We start from the raw sequence: 19213 nt of genomic DNA on the forward strand, positions 1-19213 counted from the left end.
ACTGTTGCTTTGTTTGAAAGAAATCAAAACTCAAAATGGAGGTCTTTGCTGATATGCTCTATTTCCTCCCCTCTCTAAGAGCCAACACATTATGGCACATCCGCATTGTGTATAATATTAGTCATTCACTGAGACTCAATCAGTGACAGTGTCATTTAGTTTCACAGCAATGACTTCATTTTCCACTACTAAGTAGCAGACATGTGCATCCTATATAGTAATGCTGGAGGAAATTCACTTGAAATAAGGTGATCATACTACAAAAACTTTCTGAACTGATGTCAAATTGCTGAATAGTTGTGGCAGTCAGTAGGTATTTGAGGGAAAGCAATATATATCTTTGTGCACGACAGAATCACACCACAAGGCTGCCAGGGCAACCACAAGCCTACTATTAAGACACCAAAGACAAATTTATTGGTAAAGAAAATCCATGAAGAAGTATCCGACAAATTGTTGCTGTGCCATAGATTCCCCACACATCTGTTTGGCACATTGTTCTAGTAGACTACATGCAATGACAATGGTTATGTCAATGTCAAGATTCCAGTTTTGTAAACTGGATACCATTTACTGATGAAACAAGCTTTGTGCAGGACAGAATCAACTTGCAAAGATGGGTGAAAGAAAATCTACATAGTGCAATGACAAGGTATCCATTAAGAGAAATTCTCTATGTATAATAATATGCACATATGGTGCAGTACTGTCAGTGATCAGTTAATAAGACCACACGTTCTTACATGGAAACTACCAGACCAAGCTTACTGACACTTTTTTTTGGAAGGAGTGAAAAAAAAAAAGAAATTGGTATTAATGAGATGATGATGACGATTTTTGGTTTTAATGGTGCAAAAACATTGAAGGTTATTATGCACCAGGAAGAGTATTAATGAGCCCCAAATGTATGATCATAACTATATGTATATTATGTCTGTCAGAAGCATATGTTCCTGGACCAATTTGCATATTGTGTGAGTTGAAAACTCTATTCTTCCTCCGCCTAAGATTGGCTAACTACAGCGATTGAGAAGGACTTTAGAAATTCCTTTAGTCATCAACAGAAATCAAACCCAGTCCTCTCCAAAAGAGTGGTGGATGACAATCTATCATGTCAACTAAGCTGCCACAGAGGTCTTTGAAGAAAAGAACCCAAAACGATTTCAAGATATTTCTCTCCAGAAAAGAAACGGATGCATAAACCACATATCACATTTCAGCTGATGAAATGTGATGACAGACAGCATTCTCATGCAATTCAGCTGACAAACAAGAGTTCACCTCAATGCTATCTATCAATGCAAATGAATAGATGGAAGTGGTCCTGTTGCTTGTTTGGCAACAGGAGCACTCTCGGGGGTGGATTAAAAAGGCTGGTGAATGAAGTAGAAGTTGAGATATTGGAGAACCGCAGCAATGAATAGAATGTGGTTGCGAAATAATATGTACCATTGCAAAAATGTTCAAACATGTTTGGCAATCACCAATTTGATGGGCCAAGGTTTGCATTCAAGTACAACCATGTCACTTCAAATAACTATTGCAAAATCTATATGTGAATCTTACACCATCAAAGAAAAGTGTCTAACATGGTATGGACATGTAAAACGAATGCAAGAAAACAGATATCCAAAGGCTATCCTGGAATGGATACCTCCTGGAAGAAGGAGAAGAGGAAGGCCTAGGAGGACATGGATGGATGGAGTACAGGAGTGCATGACAGCCCGAGGCTTAACCGACCAAGACACCTTGAACTGCACTTTATGGTGGGAAAAAATTCCTAACAAGAAATAACTTGTAGGCTGAGGAAACCCACTGTAAATGGAAACACTCCTCTTGAAGAAGAAGAATATGTGAATCTTAAAAATTAAGGTTATGTTTGTGTGCTTTTTTGAAAATTCTGTGCAATAACTCGAATATAAAGTGTTTTCAGACATGTTTACATGACTTTTTTTTTTATACCCAAAAATTTCAGAATTTTTTGTCATACTTTTGAAATGCTCTATATATATCATACATCTACCACTAAAAATACAATTTATGCTAAAATATAACAGCAAAATTCTTTTTTCTGAAAAGAAAGTCAGTTACAAAATATTTGGATCAAAAAATAAACAAGTACATCCTGCATACATGAGGTATCAATTAGACTTAATAATAAGCGTGTGCACACACGCATGCACGCACAGTGATTTTACTCTAATTTAAGCATGCAATGATGTAATATAACTGTATTTAAAAAAAAAAAAAAAAAATATATATATATATATCTGATAATTAAAATAAATATGATATTTAAAATAAAAACATCAGCCAGTAGTACGGCAATAATGCAGAGCGAAACGAAACGCAAAATAATATAAAATAAACAAACAGGGAAGGGAAAGTAGAAATAATAGGACAAAAAGGTAGTCGATAATCCCCTGTATAATTTAGTCAATTAAGTCATTAAACCCAATTAATAAAAAAGATGTAAATTTAAAATAATGCCAATTATAATTAATTTAGCGGTACCCCCCTCGAAGGTACCAGTTCCAAAAGACGTGAAATATCACCAAAAAAGGGTTAAAGAAACTACCCAAAAACTAAAATATCAAAATAATAGATCAAAATGATAGACTGACCATCATGCCCCATATCGACAGAGGACCATGAGGCCAATAATGGTCATGGAATCGCCGCATTTCAATCGTCATACAAATCATCGCAAAGGCAGAAATATCGAAGAACCAAACCAACCCTCCATTCTCCGATAGATAAACCAATGCAGAGGATTTGCATGGCGGTGGTCCTTATGCAGCGAAAAATAATCTATAGAACAGACAGCACTCTTGATCAGAGCCACACCACTGACATAATGCAAGCTTAACCAGCTTATATAATAGAAAGGAAAAGAATAGATGGCGGCACAGGCGCTGCTTATTTAGCATATCAACCCACTACTACCACTAATTTATATTATGTGAGGTAAAAATTAGGCAAAAGTAATAAAAACAAATAAATATGGCTATGTAGCTATTTTAAATATCATATTTATTTTAAATATCTTAGATATTTTATTTTAGATATTTTATTTTAAATATCATATTTATTTTAATTATCAGATATAATTAGGCATCATGTGGAGGATGTGCATTTGCTGCCTCTAATGATAGCTACATAGCCATATTTATTTGTTTTTATTACTTTTGCCTAATTTTTACCTCACATAATATATATATATATATATATATATATATATACTGATGAGCCAAAACATTATGACCACCTACCTAATATGATGCTGGTCCTCCACATGCAACAAAAACAGTTCGTACTTGGCAAGGCATGGACGCTACAAGATTTCTAAATGTGTCTTGTGGTATCTGGTACCAACACATAACCAGCAGATTCTTTAACTCCTGTAAGGTCCTTGGTTGAGACGCCACAGATCGGAGTTGCTGTTCAAACACAAACCACAGATGCTCGATGAGATTGATGTCTGAGGAATTTGGAGGCCAGGGCAATACCTGGAAGTCTTCCTCATTTCTGCGAATCAGTCTCGAACAATCCGGGCGGTATGGCATGGCGCATTACCCTGCTGAAAAATGGCACCACCAGAGTGCAAGACCATTGCCATGTAAGGGTGTACCTGGTGAACAATGATGTTTAGGTAGGTGGTAGACTTCAGAGTGCCCGGAACATGGATGACTGGACCCAGGGTATCCCAGCAGAACATTGCCCAAAGCATGACACTGCTGCCACCGGCTTGTTTTCGTCCCACAGTGCATCCAGACGGCATCACTTCTCCATGTAAATGACACACACGAACCCGGCCATCCACATGGCGCAACAGGATACATGATTCATTGGACCAGACGACCTTCTTTCAATCACTCAAGGTCCAGTTTCGATGCTCGCGTGCCCACTGTAGGCACTGCTGCTGGTGAACCGTGGTTAGCATGGGCACTTGGAGCAGTGTGTCTATGCAGCCCCATTTTCAGCAGGGTTCAAAGTACTGTGTGTTATGACACATTACTCCTGTCACCAGCATTCCAATTACCGAATGATGGTGATAGGAGTAATGTTGTGCCACAGTTGCCCTTCTGAAGGTTCTACCATCCAGGAAAGCCTTTGCTCACCTCGAGCATTGATGAACTGTGGTCATCCAACACTTCGCTGGCAGCTTGTGGGTTTTCCCTCCTCTGACCACTTTCGGTAGGTACTAACCACGGCTGACTGTGAGCATTCCACCAGCTGTGCCATTTCAAATATGCACTGACGCAGTCATCAGGACATTATAATTTGTCCTTTGTCAAACTTGCTTAAGTCTGCTGCCTTTCCCATCTGAAGAACAAGAGTAACACTGATTAACGGAGCTCAGTATCAGGTGTTTTTTATACTGTGTCCCGACTCGCACCATAGCTCACCTGCAGTTGCTTCGATTTGCATAATGACTTGGTCATAATGTTTTGGATCATTGGTGTACATATAATATTAAGTTTTTAAGAGTGGGTAATGAGTTTCAAAAACCCAAATGAGCTCAAGGAGGAAAGTAAATAGAGTTAAGGATAGCAAATAGCATAATGAGGAAGAGTAACAAAGGTGGTGCTCGGGCAATTCGGGGTGAAAAGTATAAGGGATTATAGTTCTAGATTACTACATTAATAGAAGAAACTAGCAACTATAAGGAATATAGATAGAATATATAGAGCCTATAGGTATAGGGTGCAGAGTACCCAAACTGCCTGAGAACCACCTTTGTCACTCTTCTTCATATATTTGCTATCCTTAATCCTATTTACTTTCCTTCTTGAGTGAAATTCAGTTTTCGAAAGCAATCAAGGTGCTATTCTCTACTATATTCACTCTTTTTGCCTTACAATAAGTTCAGAGTCTATATCACGGTACTTTACAGTCAATTCTCTATGCTTTCCTGGGATGCATGCTACATGCGTTTAATCCATTCTCACCCAATCATAATTCTACATTCTATTACTTCCACTTTCCTACACATGAGGTCACTTCACCTCTACATATACACACCAACAATTAGCGGGAATCTCTCTCATTTGAATTCTCCTATGCTGCATTCGGGCACGCAGTCCGCAGCCCTCTCCCCAGCTTCAGCATGGCACATTAGTAAGTACCACCACGACCCACATATTTATTTTAATTCCATCTCATTCTTTCTTCTCATTGCTTTTCTTTCTTCGAATATTATTTTCCTAGTATTTTCTTAGTTTTTTCACTTTTATGCCAGTTATTATTATAGTTATTATTATTAGTATTTCTTCTGCTCTGTAGGGTCAGTTTTCACGCTTTTATTCATTCCGTTATCACAGTAATTTACGCTGCATTGAGTATATCTCATGTTCGAAACAGAGGCCCTTGCTCATTTGTTGCATTTCCCTTGGTTTTGGCAGTTGACCCCTGAAGAAATTGCCAAAATCATTGTAATTGCAACAATGAATAAATTCACATTACTAATCTCAGGTACTTTCTTGCAATTTTCTTTACAGGTACTTTCTTGCAATTTTACTGTGGATCCAACAGATAGTTCTTTAGACTACTCTGCACCCTATACCTATAGGCTCTCTCTATATATAAAGTATTTTGAAAGTTTAATAAGATTCATTCATGAGTAATTAAATATGACTTAACAAAACATGCTTAAAACTTGATTAAACATGATTTGTGGACTGAGACCACTGCTAAAAGCAATTAAACTCCACAATCATAATGAATAAAAAGCAATATCTTAAGAATATTCTAAGAATATCGTAAGAATATCCTAGCTAATTTATGGAGGACACACAAAAAAAGTGAGTTCATTAAACACAAAGCATACCACTGTTTATTGTCCAATTTTAATGACATTTTCAAGGATCAACCACTAAAATCGAGAGGAAAGACATCAATATGTGGACCCTCTGCTTCTTTAAAACCATATTCAAGCAATAATAATAAATACACATTAAGATTTTGAATTTTGATTATAAAGGTTAGAAATGGATGTTGAACAAGATTATTATCATTGCAAGCATGTAACTTGTTAATTATAAACTTCCAGTTCTTTGTAGATTGACCAGCTTAAACCAGATCTCTACTGGGTTCTTGTCTTATTTAATTTGTTTCTGCAACAACCTGAATGCCTATTCTGGAAACACCTGAATGCCTATTCTGGAAACAACCTGAATGCCTATTCTGGAAACAACCTGAATGCCTATTCTGGAAAGCTTCACTTGACAGTGAAGCTTTCCAGAAATTTTCTTAAAACAGACTTGTTTTCTCCATCAGTGGCCTCAAAGCAATTAGATATGATATGGTAGTATCTCTTGAAATTGGCAATCACATTCCTGTCCATGTAATATTGAATGCAATCAACAACACTGAAATTGCCTGAGATGAAGTCAGTTCTTACTGTATGAATGCTTCATCAAGGAAGTTAGGGACTAACTTCTTCAATTTTTCTTTTTCTGGATGGAATCAAGGTGGATTATCCAGTTGAATCTGGAATTAGATCCATCAAATACTGAAGAACTCTTGATGGCACGAGTTGAGTAAACTGATATGCACACTGGATGCTTAAATCATAAAATACTCACAGTAATAATGAAATTATTAATAATAAAGTTTTTATTATTATAAAATTACTATTAATATTATTAAGGGAGACTTTACTGGTGCTTATTATCAAAAAACACGAGTTTGGTGTTTAAGTTTATGGCATCCCTGGAAAAATGATCATTATTACATGTAAGTCTATTGGTCCACATCCATGATTTCCTTACCTGTTAATACTTTTAAGAATGCACATGTATTACCAAAAGTAATTGGACACGTGAATGATTCGTTTTGTTGTTTGTTATTTGGTTTTTAGGAGCATTAGCAACTAAGGCCATATTGCTCCGGGATATGCGGTGGTCATTCCCTGACCTTTCCGCATCCTCCGTATTTGGTGGTGATGGGCTCAAACCCCGGTCTAATCAAGAAGCGTGTGCTACGCACTGCTGCTCCTTCCCACCTGGCTATGGAGGTGCTGCGTGAATGATTCAAAAAGCTTGTTATTGATCAGGTCATCTCTTAGTTGAAATAAGAAGCCTAGTAGCTTCTACAATTATATTCCTGAATGTCTCCCATTTTGGCAACTTCATCAGCTGGTCTCACTGCACAGAATTTAAAAACTATCTGCAACCACTGTAGTCACCTTTATGAAAGTAAGAGCTCTTTCCCCTGCCTTTGACAGTAATTACATATTCAAGAAAATCCCACATTGATACATTGTGATCACTATCACCTAGTGGGTCTTTTAACAGCAGATTCTTAATGAAAAAAATGTCGCTGCTGGTAATCAGATCAAGAGTACTTTCAGAGGCAACAAGAGAGCTTTCTTTTGTTGCCTCTCTAACATCCAATAAATCCACAAAGTGTTGCTACTGTGCAAGTGACCAATCCACAAAGTTGAATAAATATCTGGAAAGTTAAAGTCCCATATTATAGACATTCTGATTTACTGGCCCACTCTATACGTTTGTAGAGTTATCAATTATACACATCAACAGTCATTAGGTGTATAACACGCTCAGTCTCATTTTTGTTTTTCCAGTGCTTAAGTCACACCAAACTGACTCAAAATTGCACTGGACCCATGTTCAATGGATACACTGTCTTATATTTTATGTACTTCTTAACTAAAAGCATAACCTCTTTCCCAGCCTTTCTGTCCTGTCTGTACACATTGTACTCCTGATATTCAAATTCTGAATCCCTTATAGCTGAGTGACCCCATGTCTCCAATATCCTCACAATGACTGCATCTGATTATTTGACTGGTAATTCAAATTCATTTACCATGCACCTGTTTTGACTCTTAGTAATAAAGCCCATGTATTTGCTTGTGACATGAGGAACCCCCTCATCATGTCTTGATATCCCCAACACCTTGCTTTCCAGACTACTACATGTTCCAACAGCAGTGCAAGAATCACCTGCTTGCCTGTGGTTCCGCTAAGCTATTAGTCTGCATATTGTGCCAATGCTAGCAGTTTTCTGATCCACCAAACGCTGCCTTGACATCACCAGCAAATATTCTTGCACCCCTTTAAGTGTACACCATCCCTGTAAAAAGTCTCACCTGTTAATGAGCACAGACCACACTGAAAAAAATTCTACCCCACGAGCCTTGCATTGTCTCTTCATGGCGAAATCTGATTGACAAGGCTTTAATTGTGTAATTCATCCTATCATGTCTGGGAAAAACTTCAGACACTTTTAATTTCAATCCTAACTCTCGACTTTTTTCTCAACATTACACCATACTTGTTAATTAAATCCTCAGACCTCTTACTCTTAATATCATTAGCACCAAAGTGTACCACAATATCACATTTTGTGCCTTTAGACAATGATAGCTGCTGCACAACATCAACTTTAGCCCCTGGCAGACAGTCCTGGTCCAATTGCACCTGTACTTTTTGCACAGTATATGTCCCATTTCCCTGAAAATTGAGTCACAAACTATAGCTAGTTTCTGGGAAGAAGGATCTCTGCTGTGGAGGATCTCACATTGTCTGCTGCTGCAGCAAGGGCTCAAGTGTTGGGCTGGGCATCTGAGTGCTTGATTGGTGCGTCTTTTAACCCTCTGAGGGTATCAACCCTAATCTCCAAGCCCCCATATAAACTCATCAGAATACTGAATTTGCACTTAATCTCCTCATGTTCTTTGCAACAAACACACACAAAGGGACCCACTATACCTGTATTATGTCCTGCTAGAGGTAACTTTGCAAAGAGGATACAGGTAACACACATAACATAATCTTGATTTGAAGGAGAACTGCCCTTGTAAGTTTTCCCTCAAATCAAAGTATTCCTGCTACTTTGAGCCCTTTGCTTTACTGCTCTAATCTGAGGCATGATTTTATTTTAAATTTAATTTAAAAACAGCAAACCAAACTAAAAAAAGAAAAAAAAGAACAAAACCACACTAAGCCCACTTTAATCAATTAATGGCATTACAAACTATGCTATTTTAGACTACATACATTACATACTATGCGATAAAGTTATGTTATAATATGATATTTGTATTGCTACTATAAATTTGTAGTTTACAGGCCTGGCAAAATCACTTTTGATACTGATTACACTGCTACAAAACTACATAGAAAACTCCTAAGTAGTGCCGATATCAATATTATTATGTTTTCTATGTCGCTAATACTTTATAGGTAGTATTTCTATGTGGTTATCCATTTACAAGTCATAATGTCTTAAATTGAAGTATCTTTCAACACAGTTCAAGCAATGTGCAAGGTGATGTTGATAATTTTTTGGGACACTATGGGTGTTTATCCACATTGAATTTTTGGAAAAAGGGACCACAGCAAATACAGCACAGTACACTAACACAGTGAACAACTCAAAAAGAAATCAATACAATGGCAATAAGATGAGTAAGCCACACAGTAATGTTCCTTCAAAACAACAACACATGGCCTCACTGCAGCAGGGCAATATTTGCAAGAAGTTCCAAATCCTCCCTATAGCCCTTAAAGATCATCCTTCAATGCAACAGGTAATAGTAATAATAGTAATAGAGGCATGTGATGCAAGAAAGCAAGCGTATGAGCTTAGCATCAGCCATAAAAAAAAATAAATAAAAAAAAAAATCACACAACCATATCCTCTAAATGTTTGTCCAGTTCCTCCTTGAATTTATTTAAGCTATCAACTTCCACAATGACAGATGGAAGTTTGTTCCAGAAATTAACCACCAGCTGGCTAAAAGCAGATTTCCGCACATCTATTCTACAACTGTCTTTCCTCAATTTGAATTTATGCCCCCTTAGGTTCATAATCTGAGCAAGTGGAAGAATCCCATCAGAATTCAGCATGCTCAATCCATTCAAGGCCTTATATACCTCAATCAGATCACCTTGCAGGTGCCTAGTCTCCAGACATTGTAATTTGCAAAACTTAAGCCTCTCTTAGTAAGAGAGGCTTAAGAGGCTTAACCTTCATCCCCCTCACCAATCTTGTTGCCTTTCTCTGTACAAGCTCAAGCAAATTTACATCCTTCCTAAAATGAGGCCTTCAGACCTGTACTACACAGTACTCGAGGTGTGGCCTAACCATTGCCTTATACAAAGGGATAATCACCTCCTCTTCCCTGCTAGCAAAATTTCTGTATATCATTGACAAAACCCCATGACCTGCTCTTGCAGCCTGTTTGCATTACTCAGAAAACTTCATATCTGACTGCACAATTACTCCCAGGTCTTTTTCATTTCCTAACACCTTAAGTGTAGTACCAAGAAAGAAATTAAAGCAACTGTGAAGCAAAATTTGACTGAGAGGTCAATCACTTGACCTCTCAGTCAAAAGAATTTTATTGAACATCATACAAAAACTGTTTTATCCAGCGCTTGTTAAGCACTAAACAATATCGAGTTAAGATGGGCAGAAAGTATGTTTTTCTTTTTTGATTTATTTACATTCTTTCAAAAGTTACGCAATAAGAGGCATTACTTTCAGCCTGCCCACATATCGTTGTCAGCATGTGTCTTGCTATGAAAATTGAATTATTATTGAAAAATGTATTAGTATAGATACATTTATTCCATCTTGAAAGGGAGTATTACTGTAACATGGTCATTGTTTTGTGTTTCTTGTTAAAAAAAAGAAAAAGAAAAGAAAAACACAGCTCAACTGGAATCACCTTCATAGCAGAAGTACTAATAAGAGACATTGTTAACTATTTACCTTTGCTGCTTTAAAATCTTGTCGATAATTTCGTCTTTTAATTAACATGTTGAAAAAATCTGTATCAGGAATCACTTTATAAGTCTTTAAAAATTCCATTAGAGTATCTTCAGCTGCAGTATTATTAGGTATACAGTCAAGTAACAGTGTAAATGTTTTGATATTTGGCTTTTGTTTAAATGTGGTCATCATCTGAAGGAAACCCTGTACTCCTCCTATAAGGGCTAACCTTAAATAAAAAGATAAAACTCAATTATCCACTATTTAAATGACAAAGTTGGAGCACATGCTATTATGAGTATTATAAAACACAAACATCAAATCTAATGATCCATATTCAGTACCGCTTGTGGTTAATGGAATGGCTAGAGCGCATTTATAAAATTTTTTAAATGATTACTCTTCATTAATACATTCCATAACAACTTTATTCCAATAAGTTCAACCTTCAATATATCATAATTAACTTTATCTATAACAAAATAGAGTTAGGCAGACAACATTAGAATATGAGAATTCACTAGCTAAGAGAGCCAAGAATGAGAAAATGGAGTTTCCATAAGTAAATACAAAGCAGAAAGAATAAACCAGATAGGACCTTCACACAATCGAAGTGGTGCAATCACAGATAACCCAAGTAATCTGAGATGGTAGCCAACTGTCACAACAGAAAGTCCACTTTTGGCTGAAAAATACTGCACTAGTAAAACTAAGTACTGTACGATAAGTGATATTGAAAGAGTCTAAAGAGAAAACTACTAAGCTCAAAGGCAATTAAGGCCCTGAAGTCCTGATGACATTTACCCAGCCACATAGGAGGCTATGAAGGAGTGCATAAAATCATTAGGGTTAATCGCAATTTTACCATTGGACACAAGAGTAATCCCTTCCAATTGGCAAAGTGTCAATGTCTTGCTATTACACAAAGAAAAGGATGCTAAGGAGGGGTACATAAAGGAAGAGGATGAGATGGATAATTACAGATTGATCAGTTTGATCTCAGTGGCTGGGGTTATTAGGTCTGTGGTAAAAGGTGCATTACAGGATCGTATCAAGAGCTATACATCCTGACCAATCACAACACAACTTTGCAAAAGAGAAAATATTATTTGACCAAACTAATGAACTACCATGATGTAGTCACACTGGAGTGGGATGCAAGAAACAATTTTGACATTATATACTTAGATTTTGGCAAAGCATCTGACACAGTCACACATGGGATGTTTCTGTATAAGCTGGAGCACGTGTGACTATGGGCAAAATCTGAATAAGCTGATCCTTTCCTTAATCTTGACTTTAAATGAGCCCTTTGCAAGTTATTTCCATTAAGAGATAACTATAACTTAAATGACTGTTACTCCAAAATAATTTTTTATAAAAAATAATTATATTTTAATAATTACCATTAGGAACAATAGGTTTCCACAGGTCATGGCTGACAAAACTATATGCAAATACAAGAGAAATTACAGAAATGGGATTGCACTTGATAGTAATAAATACAGAAAAGAGACAAATTTAAAAGCAACAGTCATAATACCTTATATAAAAGGAATAGGAGATAAAACCATGAGAATATGAAAAAAATATGGACTTAATGTGGTTTTAAAACTTATAAAAAACTCAGCAATTTCTAAGCAATGCAATTTCCCCAATGGCATGCAGACATGTTATTTGAAAAAGCACAAGCAGCTGAGAAAAAATATTTACGTCAGGGAGACAGGAAGGTTATTTGAAATGAGGATGAGAGAGTAAACATGTAGAAAAATGGAATACCAGAAATTCTGAGGTTTCTGAACATGCCTATGGGATGCCCTAATACAGGGTTTACCAAACTTTTACAAGCGTGGACCGGTGTTCGCAGATTTTTTTTTTTTTAACGACCCACCTATAGCTATAAATTAATGTACAGTAAACCCCCGCTATTCGCAGTATCTGTATTCGCGGTTTCGCGTATTCGCGATCGCCGATTTAATATAAAATGAAACCTAAAAAATGTGAATTTTAAAGCGCCGTGGATATTTTCCGCCATAAAAAAACATGAGCATGGCTAAAATTATCTTTCCCGGTCAAAACAGCGCTCAGTGGGTAGGGGGAGAGGGGTGACAAAATCGCGAGCGTGAATGTTTCTCGCTAATCCTTGTTCAATATGTGTTATGCGCTTGTTATGGAAGGTTTCGTCGTTTGCTTTTAATTTATAAATTGAATAAATTTATAAATTCATATGCTTACAAAAGTGATAAATCTACCGTTTTGCAGTGTAAAACAGACTTTTTCGAGTGTGTTAACGGAAGAAAGTGACTTTATTGTGGACAAGTTCTTTCTAACCCCTACAAAAATATAACTACGAATAACAAGAGAAATGTGAAAATATCAAAGAAGGTGATGACATTAGCGAATAAAATTGAGTTATTAGACCAAATTTCTAATGGTGAAAGTGTCTCCTCAGTGGCAAAACGTTATAAAATCAATGAGTCAACGGTATGATCAATCAAAAAATCGGAAGAAAAAATCGGCCGTAGTGTCCGTGAAAACGCGCTAATTGCTTCAAAAATTTGCTCTGTAACTCGTGATGTTAAATTATAAAAAATGGAAAAGGCTTTAAATCTGTGGATAGAAGATCGAACTCAAAATAAAATTCCGTTAAATTCACTCATCATTCGTGAAAACGCAAAACTCCTTATCAACACTTTAGCGAAACTGGTGATAGCACTGGCGGGATAGGTTTTTTTAGTTAGCAAAGACGCTGGTTTGAAAGATTTGTTTGAAATTTCTAATAAATATTACATTTAATATTAAATTGTTTCTTATTTTCATTTCGATGCCATATGCTTGCATTTCACTAGGTACTGTCTATGTACATAGTCATATTATGAAGGTACATATAATACATACATAGACAAAATTTTAGACTAGTTTTTTTCTTATATATTTCATACTTTGGAACGGAACCCCTTTATTACTATGGGAGCCATAACTCAGTATTCGCGTTTTCGGTATTCGCGGCATTTCTCAGGAACGTAACCCCCGCGAATAGCGGGGGTTTGCTGTATTTTCAATAATTATACTCGTAGGTTCAGGAAATAATGACACTACCATTAGGACATGTAACATACCAGTAATAATGCAATTAGGTAATTCATTTCTTTGTTTATTATCAAAAGTTTACATAAAATTGACATATTTGTGAGCTTGTTTTTGGGCTGTTTGTTGTTGTTTGTTTGTTTGTTATTTGGTTTTTAGGAGAATTAGCAACTAAGGCTATATTGTTCCGGGGATATGCCGTGGTCATTCCCTGACCTTTCCGCATCCTCCGTATTTGGTGGGCATGGGCTCGAACCCCGGTCTAATCAAGAAGCGTGTGCTACGCATTGCTGCTCCTGCCTATCTGGCTACGGAGGCGCCTGTTTTTGGGCAAATAAATATTTATTTAATGAGTATTTTTAGTATAACTGGGTATTTGATATTTTATTACATTTTCATTTCGCGGACTGGTACCGGGCCACAGACCACACTTTGGGAAATCCTGCCCTAATGCTTTTAATGTAAAAAAATTAAAGACAAGACAATAAATCGAAATATGGAGAGAGAGAGAGAGAGAGAGAGAGAGAGAGAGAGAGAGAGAGAGAGAGAGAGAAGGTTCATTATAGATGCATCTTTTCAGCAACAGAATATATATTTATAATAAATTCATTTTTTCCTTTTCCTCCTTTTTTTTTTTTTTTTTTTTTCCTCGAGTTTATAATCTATATACACAACAAAATTGAGAGGTAAAATAGGTTACTCAGTCTCTCTCTGATCAACTAGTTGGTGGGGAAGGCAATCAGTTTGTGCTGCCTTATATCATCTACCTTATCTTAATTGCCTGGAAATCCTTACACAGCTGGAAAAGTGATGCAATTTATAAAGGTAATTATCACAGAGTAACAGTGATTTAAACTGTAGTTATCTATTAAGCTGATACCTGTTCTGTCTCTTGTTTTACAAAAATCGCATGAAAATGTAACTATCCTTAATTTGCTTAACTGATGTTTAATTACTTTTGGTTAATAATTCATTTTTAATTACAAATGTCACTCCAACAGCTTTAAAATATTTTTAGTACAAGATCACATTTCATTTAAACCCACAAATTTTCAACAAATACACACTGTGAAAATTTTGTAATGTAAATTAAAGCACAGTAAATTTCCCCATGCTTCCTTCAGTGTGACCACTGGATTTGTATTATAGAAGTGAACAAGGACAGTTTCAAGGATATTAAGTTTTAAGTTGCATGATCAATAATCAATTTAATATTTATCTGTGTGATCGTTCTGATGTATTGATTTATTTTTTTTAGCTCCTTCATTAAAAAAAAAAAATTATTCGTTGAACAAGCAGAGTTGTATTTTACTGTGACAAATGATGCGAGTTTATACAACATTGCACAAAAAAAATAAATAAATAAAAATAACTGCCAACATCACTTGTCCATCCCTCTAATAATTTGTCTAAACCTTCCTTAAAAACCTTCCTATTCAAACAACCCACTTACAACACCAGATGGAAGAAGTTTGTTCCAACAATTTTTTATTCTCTGGCTGAAAGCAAACTTTCATATATCTATCCAGTAACTATCCTTTTATCAATTTAAATTTTTGTACCCTGATGTGTGTCATCCAAGAAAGAGTAAAGAAGCCATCATCATTTAGTTCATTCAATCCATTTAAAGACCTAACAGACTTCAATCAAGTCTCGAGACACTGTAATTTGCAGAACTGAAACTACACAAAGAAGTCATTCTAGTTTTACTCAGAATAGGACATTGCTATCTAACCTATGTCTACTTATTATGGTATGAAAGCACACCCCAATGTAATGGATACAACACTAATTTAATAATTAAACATATTCTCACAAAGTGCCCTTCTTCTAATGTTCATTGTTAAGAAGTATAGAGGCAGTTCTCGCTTTACGAATTCCCGGGTTTACGAGTTTTTTTCCCCCCAAGTATCAAGTATCAACAAAATCGAAAATATGAATGTTAAACATTCATAAATACCGCATTCCAAAACATGTATGTAGCTATACAATACAGTGTATCCCTCTTTATGATATTAATCATTTCCAAAGACACCATCGTATTGTTAAAATATTGTAATGTGAATTCAATAATAATTGTTTTTTGGTAATTCATTTCATGATTTCGGAAGTTGAAATTTTCGCTGTACAACTAAGCTATTTATCTCTCTAAAATATCATTTTTAAGGCCAAGAGCGTGCCTTTAAGGCCATATAAAAAGTCGCGAGCGTGGTTTGTAAATTATATTAGCTACCAATTCAAATCATTAAAATGCACTACACTTTTATCGTTATCATATGTTCCATTATAAGAATCGATTTTAAATGCCTTTGTGATATTTTTCTAAAGCACATTTCTGGAAGTCACGACCACAAAACAATTTGCACTTTCCGGTTTATTTGGCTTTTCTGTTTCTGCAAGAAATTATAAATGGGTAGTAAACTTGATCTTCTTGCATTTGCAAAAATACCGATAGCTGGAATTGTGTGGTTTTTTTACGTTATTAGGGTGAAATGTGTTTTCCCTTTACTGAAATCTTCAATCGTATAAAAAACAAATAAATTTTCAGAATCTGCTCTTCATTGCTTTTTTTTTAAGCTTTGTAAACTTGTTACTCCACGCGAATCGTGTTAGTTGCAATTTGTGTGTGCTGTTAAAAAATGCTTATGCATGCAATCGTGAAATTCATAATTAAAAGAGAAGATTATCTTGGAAACAAACGCTTCTTGAAACATTTCTGAAGATGACTCCTTGTGCAACAAACCAATGAGTGCCAAGCCAATAATGAGTGATCAACGAGTGTGCATTTAGTCGATGATGATGAAGAATAAACATTCTTTAACATTTCTAAGTTATAAATAATTTTTCTATTATTATAATTTGCTTGATTTTACAGGATACGTTTTAATTTCTTTCGATAAATCAATCATTGTTTAAACAAACTAATTAGCTACCTGATTTCATTGTTGAGAACGTAACCCCTATTTTTAATATTATGTCTATGGGAAATAAATTCCTGATTTACAAGCATGTGCTAGGAACGAGTTAACTCGTAAAGTCAAGAACTACCTGTATTACCAGTAAAATATACGGGAAACCTGTGGTTTTAGAGAACTTTTAGTAGACAGACCCACTGGTGAATTCTTACAAATTTATATCTAACTCCTAGTCTAGCAGTGCACTAAAGTTGCACATCAACAAAAAAGAAGAATGAAACTACTCGTGGAGGCAAAGACTGCTGCCCATTCATTCTTAAAGATAGCAAAAATTAAACATTTTTAAAAGGCAGAAGCATATATAAATGAAGAGTGATGAGATGAGATGAGAAATATATGTAAAACATTTAAACATGTAAATTATCTAATCCTAAAGTATTTGGGCGAAGGTAAAGAAAGCCCACGCGAGAAGCACGCAAAAGTTTGATAAATTTACTGGTAAAAGTACTTTGCCGTAACGGCATTTGTATTGTTGCTCGCTCAGTAAACATAGTGGGTGTTATCGGTTATGGGAGAATCCCATGGGAGATTATTTTATTTTATTTATTTATTTTTTATTTAGGAGCATTAGCAACTAAGGCCATATTGCTCCTGGGATATGCGGTGGTCATTCCCTGAACTTTCCGCATCCTCCGTATTTGGTGGTCACGGGCTCGAACCCCGGTCTAATCAAGAAGCGTGTGCTACACTCCTGCCCGCCTGGCTACAGAGGCGGCCCCATGGGAGGTTGAATCCCTCTCGAAGTGGAGGGGGTAACCTGACCTTTTTTCTTTAGAATCACTGGTGGATAAATTGTTTATTAAGCAAAAAAAAAAAAAGGCAAAGGAAGCCCACACGAGAACCATGGCAAACTTCAAAAAAGTTTACTGGTGAAACTACGTTACGAACATTTTTTACGATGCCAGAACGTCCAATATGACTCTGTTCATGGTTATATTAGTGATTCAAAAGGAAAAAATGTCAGGTTACCCCCCTCCACTTTGGGAGGGTTTCAAGCTCCTGTGAGATTCGACTTCTACTCCAGACTCACAACACCCACCATCTGTTTACCAAGCAAGCAACAATACAAATCCCATTACAGCAAAGTACTTTTACCAGTACATTTCATCGAAATTGTGCATGCTTCTTGTGTGGGCTTTCTTTACCTTAGCCAATACTTTTTGGTTTAGTGGCTCTGCTGCCTGACTCCTGTTTGAAAATGTCTCAGCTTTCTGACTAGTGATTTATTCCTATTGTCAGTGGAAGAACTTTTAAAGGGCTATTTGAGCAGTGATCAGGTTATTTGTTGACTTTGGAAGTGTAGGTTTTACTCAGAAAAACTTCTCTTTTTTTATCCCATTAAACCAGCAAATCATAAATACATTCAAGTTAGAGGAAAGATGTACTTATCTCATAGTCACGGTGAGTTTCAAAGCAACACAGGCCAAAATACTTCAGTTATATATCATTTTTCAGACATCTAACACTGAGCATAGTAGCTGTGCCTCAGATAGTTAGCAAGTTACTGGGGTTTTCAAGAACTGCTGGGAGTCATCATAGAACAAGTAAATACATGTGCTGTGTTAGGGTAACTTACTTGTTTGTTTGTTTTGGTTTTTAGGAGCATTAGCAACTAAGGCCATATCGCTCCATGGATATGCGGTGGTCATTCCCTGACCTTTCTGCATTCTCCGTATTTGGTGGTCACGGGCTCGAACCCTGGTCTAATCAAGAAGCGTGTGCTACGCACTGCTGCTCCTGCCCACCTGGCTACAGAGGCACCTTTAGAGTAACTAAGGGTAAGAATAAGTGCATGTATACTTGCAGGTACACCAATGCTAGGAGTATAGTGAATGAATTTGATGAATTTGAAGTGCTGGCGAAGACTGACAAAGGCCGATATTGTTGGGATGTCAGAGATGTGGTGTCACACAGATATAAGGAATGCATAATTTGAATTTAGTTTGATAAAAGTTTGATATTTGAAATATTTGAATTTGGTCACTTGGGTACAGAAAGTGACAAACAGGATAGGAAGGGAGGAGGGATTATGCTGTGAGTTTAACAAAATCTAAGGCAGTGTGTCCAGTTAACATGGATGGACAGTGCAACGTTGAGTCAGTTTGGTGTGACATAAGCACTGGGACAGCAAATATGAAGGTAGGAGTGTGTTATAGGCCTAATGACTCAGATGAGTACAACGAACAATTGTACAGAGAAATAGAGTGAGCCGGTAAATCAGATTATCTTATAATAGGAGATTTTAACTTCCCAGATATAGACTGGAACTTGTGGGGTGGTCACTTGCACACTAGAAAGGCTTTTGTGCTTTTATTGGATGATTGTTTTCTACAGCATCATGATCGAGAGGCAACAAGAGAGAGTAATAATCTTGGTCTGATTATCAGCAGTGATTATTCGTGCAT

At 36.3% G+C, this 19213-nt stretch overlaps 1 protein-coding gene across 1 annotated transcript in view; it reads right to left on the bottom strand.

Annotated features, from left to right (window-relative positions):
• LOC150082279 (pentatricopeptide repeat-containing protein 1, mitochondrial-like) overlaps positions 1-19213 on the bottom strand; it is a 64666-nt gene that overhangs the window by 13416 nt on the left and 32037 nt on the right. Inside the window, exon 6 of the mRNA XM_090380469.1 lies at positions 10747-10975. Within this exon, the coding sequence (XP_090236595.1) occupies positions 10747-10975 (229 nt within the window). The remainder of the gene's footprint in view (positions 1-10746; positions 10976-19213) is intronic.

Source organism: Mastigoproctus giganteus, chromosome 8 (genome assembly GCF_048544385.1).
Source record: "Mastigoproctus giganteus isolate SK-2022 chromosome 8, ASM4854438v1, whole genome shotgun sequence".
NCBI lineage: Eukaryota > Metazoa > Arthropoda > Arachnida > Uropygi > Thelyphonidae > Mastigoproctus > Mastigoproctus giganteus.